Source organism: Copidosoma floridanum, unplaced genomic scaffold, assembly GCF_036245765.1.
Source record: "Copidosoma floridanum isolate Cflo_tuat_1 unplaced genomic scaffold, Cflo_Japanese_pri ptg000011l, whole genome shotgun sequence".
NCBI lineage: Eukaryota > Metazoa > Arthropoda > Insecta > Hymenoptera > Encyrtidae > Copidosoma > Copidosoma floridanum.
The window spans coordinates 2,524,468-2,530,819 of NW_028321888.1; the positions used below are offsets into that span (position 1 = coordinate 2,524,468).

The window sequence follows — 6,352 nt, forward strand, 5'->3', positions numbered from 1 at the left end:
CAAAGCGAAAATATTGCCTGTCAAAGTATATAGTTCAAACAAGCAAGTCATAGCTAAAGTCATTCTAAGAGCAACGTAAACACTGAATATTTAGACAAAAAACGATAAATCTTTATAAAAAAAATTAACAGATTACGCAAAATGATATAATGCATTAAATACTTAAAATTACATATTCTCAGCGGTAAGATTCTTAAATAATTTTAATAGAGAGATTGAAATTTTCACTCAATGCAGACAGCTGATCAGAGCTGATATATCTATACAGAAGCAGAACAAGACATAAGTATGTACGCATGCGAAAGATTCTTCTGTCCATGTGAGGTCTATTAGGCATGCGTAACTTTGGGTTAACTACTACTACTACCTTAACTAACAGTCTACTAAAATATGGGTGGGTGTTTGTAAGTGTATATATGAGTACGTACGTACTTCATTATTTATTAAGATTTCCATAAGCAGTTTTCATAAACTGTGGATTATTTCTTTTCTTTTTTTTTATTTATTAATACCTATTGTCTCTTCATCGATACTCAGATTTATTTATTAGCTTTTTAAATTTCTTGTTGTTTTTTAAAAATAATGATTTACTGTTATTTAGGGATATTTTACAGTAAAGTACCTAAAAAATCAGAAAATTTTCTACGAAAAGAAAATGGTAAGTATTGAAAAAGCAAGTACTTAAGTGTGCTAAGATGTCTCTAGGCATGTGTATAAAATAAGTTACATTTTTTAGAATTTCATTGGTACATTTCAATAAAACTATTTCATTACTTTTTGTAAATTAAATTTCGGTTCAACTGTCTGTTTTGTACATTATCGTTTGATACTTGTTTTGCAGTGAATTATTTTCAATATTATTTGTTTCGTAAAGTCAATTTTTCTGTGTTACGATATTATGTTTCAAAATTTTTAGAGATAGTAAAATTTTAAACAGAAATATATCGACTTATAAGATTCTTGAATAATAAGATATACAGGTGCAAAATATTATTCGTTAATTGTTAAATGCTGAAAATTGTTATAATTGAATAAAAAAAAGTGTAAAATAAATTTAGGCTACAACAAAAAGATTACGTAAGAAATGATGTAGCATATTACGTACGAGTTTGCAAAGGCTTCCATTTACGAAACGAGAGGTTTACGGCACGAGCCGAAGGCAAGGGCCGTAACGAGATTCGTAAAGAACCCTCTCCGAACGAATTTAGCATATAATTTTTTCGCCTGAAAATCCAAAATCAAGCGGCAAAGGTGCTATTTTGAGGTTAGAAGGTGGAAAAAACTCTTTACCAATAAACTGGAAACAATTTTTTCTATTACCTGATATTTGTTACCGCTAAATTTTATCTTGATGCTACAGGTTTTTTTAAGATGTTCATCAGAGTTAATGGGAGAAACTGGACTTAAAGTTTTTTCAACATTTTAACATTATTACAAACGTCCTGTTGAGATTTCAGGAAGATCCTATGGGCAACGTTATGTGTGATAAACGTGTTAAAGTCAATTTTGTTTCAGGATACGTATTTAGAAACTTTTCGAGAGTATAACATTCACACTAAAAAAATTTATGTGTGTAATATTTTTAAAAATAAGGTGTAAAAATAGATGAAACTATTGATTCTTTTTTAAAAATTAAAAAATTTTATGATTTGACAAGTAAAAAATCTAAAAGAGATTCTAGACAGATGCTAGATAAAAAAGATTACTAAAAAATACATGAGAAAACATCGTGCCCACAAATTGGCAGTGACTTTTGCCAGGCTCAACTACTTTAGAAAATTGTGCTAGAAGTACTTAAGGTGACAGTTTGCATGAAAAATATATTTTATCCCTGGTTTTTTGTAATTATCTGTTGCCACAATAAAAATTATGACAAGGATTCTTACATAACCACACCTAGTCTTAGCAAGCCTCATTCTTATTAAGGACTCAGACAAAATTAATTTTACAGTATTTAAGGTTGGCTAGTTAGTGTTAGCATTTAGATAGTACATTAACAAACATATATGAAAAATTTTTTATAGCAATGTTAGACAAAATGCACAAGCTTCTTAAATTTTCTGGTGAGATATCAAGTGCTTTCTCAGATGAGATTTCACCAGAGAATTGAAGAAATCTATTTCATTTTTCAAAATTAAAAATAGCAAGTTTTTAGAGATGTGTTTTTTGATATACCATCCAAATGGTGACATCAACGAAGGGAAATGCCTTGATGCATACCTCACAGACGGCGGTAGTGTGAAACTCAGTGATTTTTTCTTATAAGACCACCAATACACACTGACCTTCCCCCCCTTCTGCGTGACTTTAGATTCACCCCAGAACCAGGTTAGCATTACTTAAGGGAAGTCATCGTATCTCATATCATTTGTGAGCAAGCTTTCTTACAGTTGCTAGAGATGCCAATTCTCTCAAGTCCTGAAAAGAACTCAGATCCCTGAAAACCGGTACCCGTATCTAGTGCTCCTTTATTGGCTGCATTCTTTATAATCATCACTAATGCTTGATGCTCTCCCTCGCTGATAAGTAAGTGTACTTAGCACAGCGTAGGTCCACATTCATCTCTACTCCACTTAGAAACCTTGCTTCTTTACTTGCACCATGATTGAGATGTTCTTCTGGCCTCGTCCAGTCGTCTAGTGCTCTTTCAAACATTGAACAGCTCACACTGTTGGCTTCGTGCTTGTTGTCTGCCATTGAGCACAGAAAACACCGGGTTGAACCTAAGCAATTTTTTTTGGTGGTTGGAGCTTCCACATCAGAAACACAACTTGGATGTATATTCAGGCAGCTGTGACATCTTGTCACTGTTATTGTTCACCATATTTAACATTATATAAAACTGACTTTTAATCTGTCCATATCTTATGCTTGTCTTGTGATGGATCCATCTACCGTTATGAGCGCAGTTCTCAGCCTTCTTATGTTTGGTTTCAACAACTACATTTTGAGCTCTTGACTTTTTTGACCAAAAGTTTTTAACAACGTCTCCTTAACCTCTTTTTTTTCAGCTGTAGCATCTAGGTCACGAGCCTCAAGAGTAACTTTCCTGTTGCCCATTGCCACCGATATTTGTTTAGCCACTGACTTTTTTATTTGCTTTGAGAATGTAATCAGATCAGAGAAGCCCCTCAGAACAAAGGAGTGCCCCCACCTGAAAGATGCTTGGTATGGTAAAACTAGCAAAAAATCTCGCTAGAAGTATTAGTAATAGTAAAAGTGCTAGTGGTAGTAGTTTTTTTTTTTTTTTTTTTTTTGTGGAGGAAGGGAAAATGTTTTGAGGCACACTGCAGAGACAGCGGTAGTGTGGGACTCAGTGGATTAGACCAACAATACTCACTTACCCCCCCCCATGCCACGTGGATTAAGTTACATCCCGGAACCACGTTAGCATTACTTCAGGGTGGAGCCACCCGGGAGACCATCGCGTCTCACAGCATTAGTGTGCTAGCTCGCCACCAGTTGCTGGAGGTGCATATCCTCTCAAGTCTTGGAAAGGAGTCGAGGTCCCTGAGGATGAGCATCCGTATGTAACGCTTCATAGTAGACTGCACTTTTGCAAACGCCATTATATGCCTGATGCTTTTTCCGGCTGATAAGTAAGTAAACTTAGCGCAGCGTGGGTCCATATGAGCTCACACTCCTTTACAATAAAATTCAGTCACTTTACTGTTGCGCCACTTGGGCCATCCTCCTAGCTTCTTCTAGCACTTATCTGAAGATTGGGCAGCTTCCACTGCCAGCTTCGTATTTTGTGTCCTCTGTCTTTCAAAGCAAACACTGTGCTGTTTTACTGCAGTCTCTTTTTTGGTTGTTGCAGCTTCCACATTTGAAGCTGGTCTTCGGCCCCACGTATCTTTATCTACATCAGTGATGAGTTTGCGCCAGCATCAGTTCTTGCTCACCTTGATCTCCCGCACCAGGATACTTTTTGCTTCCCTGTACACGGCAACAGCCACCTCCGCGTCTTCACGATTTCTGTGTCGCTGTGTAAGACGGCGTAGGCGCTGCGCCTCCCCGCGCAGGTTGAAAATTTCTTCGGTCCACCAGTAGCACGAGCGCTGGCCCCACCTGGCGGTTCTTTTAGGCATACATGTGTCACATCACTCCTTGACACGTCTCATGGTCCCTCCTACAACAGTCTCGACTTCCGCCGAATTGGTGATCTTGGATAAATCGGCGGAAGAGGGCGCGCTTGTCATGGCTTCCCGCAACAAATCTCGATTGAGCTTCGCCACGTTCCACCTACCTGCGCGCCCTCGAGGCATTCCTCCCAGGTTTGCGCCATGTTTCTCATTAATTATAAGAAGCTGACATATTTGTGATAACTAGCCGTATAGTCCTCCAGAACCTGCCACTCAGCCACCCGCGCCGCTATTTGTGACGACGCTAGTGAAAGGTCGATGATCGTGCCCCGATTTCCGGTTCGCCTGAACGTTGCTGAACTACCAGAGTTCATGAAGATGAGATCTAGCCTTGCAGCCATCTCTAACACTGCCCGCCTCCTGAAGTCGGTTCTCGGCTCCCCCCAGAAGATGGCCTTGGAGTTGAAGTCGCCAGCCAGGACTATGTTGCCATTTTCCCCGCACACACGAATAGCATCCTCGAGCTCGACAAGCCGCCCTCTAAAGACGCCGATCGATATGTTAGGAAAAATGTAGCAGTTCACATAGAATACACTCCCACTCCTGATCCACACGAAACGGTCCCCGCCTCCAGAATCGGAGACGGGGAACTTGTCACTGCGAATCAGGATGGCCGCGCATCCAGTCCTGTCGCAGTACCAGCCCCGACCCGGTAACGTGCGGGACGGCTCATTTATGAAGAGCAAGTCCACACCCCGGGCGCGGGAGACCTGGTCCAGCAAATCATGCGCAAGCACGGTCTTATCAAGGTTTACTTGCAGGATCACCGCCATTTTCGCTGAGCTCCTCCTGCAAACGCCCGCAGCTCTTGACAGCCGGCAGTCTCAGCGACGTGTCTGGTGTCCGGTTTCGGGACGACGCATTCACACAGGTAACAGCTCACTTCTTTTTTGTAGCAGTTACGTGCGACGTGGCCCCTTTCCCCACACCTCCAGCACGCTCCGGTCCTGTCAGGCCCGCCACACTACCTAGCAATGTGACCAAAGCCCAGTCACCTAAAGCAGTGCTCAGCATTGTACTCAGGCCGCATTCTGCAATTTACCCAGCCCAGCCTAATATGATGCATCTTATTGAGGATCGTAGCCACCGTCGCAAGTGCCTCAACGTAAACTACCCGATCTTCCCTGACAGTGCCAGACGACAGCCGCACTGCCAAAACAGGGGCCTTCTCTCCCTCAAAACAGCTTCTAAGTGCAGCCTGCACATCTTGCTCCGTCACCGTAGGGTCAACGTCTCTAATCTCGTATGTCAAGCGCAGGGCAAGGGTCCTCACGCCGCCAGCACTCGTCACAGCGTTTTTAAGCGCTTCGGCGAACGCCTCATGGCAGTCAGACGTGGTGTCTCTCATTTCGACGAGAACACTACCTGTTCTCGTCTCCCTGATTGACCCCACGAGTAGTAGTAGTATTAGTAGAAGTTGTAGTAGTAGTAGAAGTAGTAGAAGTAGTAGTAGTAGTAGTAGTAGTAGTAGTAGCAGCAGCAGAAGTAGTTTTTTTTTTTTTTTTTTTTTTTTGTGGAGGGAGGGGAAATGCATTGAGGCACACCGCAGGGACAGCGGTAGTGTAGGACTCGATAGATTTTTTTTATTAGACCACCCATACCCACTAAACCCCCCCCCCATGTCGCGTGGCTTTTGATCCACCCCGGATCCGCGTTAGCATTACTTCAGGGTGGAGCCACCAGGGAGACCATCGCGTCTCAAAGTATTAACGAGCTAACTCACCACCATTTGCTAGAGGTGCTGATGCTCTCGAGTCCTGAAAAAGACTCGGGGTCCCTGAGGACCAGCACCTTGTCAAGCGCTTGATAGTAGGCCGCCTACTCAGCCAGCACCACTATAAGCTTAATGCTTTCCCTTGCTGATAGGTAAAAAGTACCCAGCGCAGCGTGGGTCCACATAAGCCTGTCTTTCAACTCAAGGCCATTTTGCCTTATTTTAATCCTACTTGGGCCTTATCCCTGGCCTCTTTCAGGGCTCTTCTGAATAAAGGGCAGCTCCCGCTGCCTGCTTCGTGCTTGTGGTCCGTTGTTAGGCAAAGGAAGCACCGTGCTGGGCCTGGACACTCCTTCGTCCAGTGGTTTGAGCTTCCACACCGGAAGCACAGCTTAGATCTGTTTTCGTTCTCACAGTTGCCCGAGACGTGTCCATATCCCAGGCACTTGTAACATCTTATTACTTTAATTTTTCTTCGTATTCGGCAGCTTAC

General features: G+C 42.2%; 1 protein-coding gene across 1 annotated transcript; it reads right to left on the reverse strand.

Moving 5' to 3' along the window:
• Nucleotides 1-4,300: 4,300 nt before the first annotated feature.
• LOC149375144 (uncharacterized) lies at nt 4,301-4,918 on the reverse strand. Its single transcript, XM_089590090.1, has one exon. It carries the CDS (start codon nt 4,916-4,918, stop codon nt 4,301-4,303), a length of 618 nt encoding a protein of 205 aa, XP_089446216.1.
• Nucleotides 4,919-6,352: the final 1,434 nt, after the last annotated feature.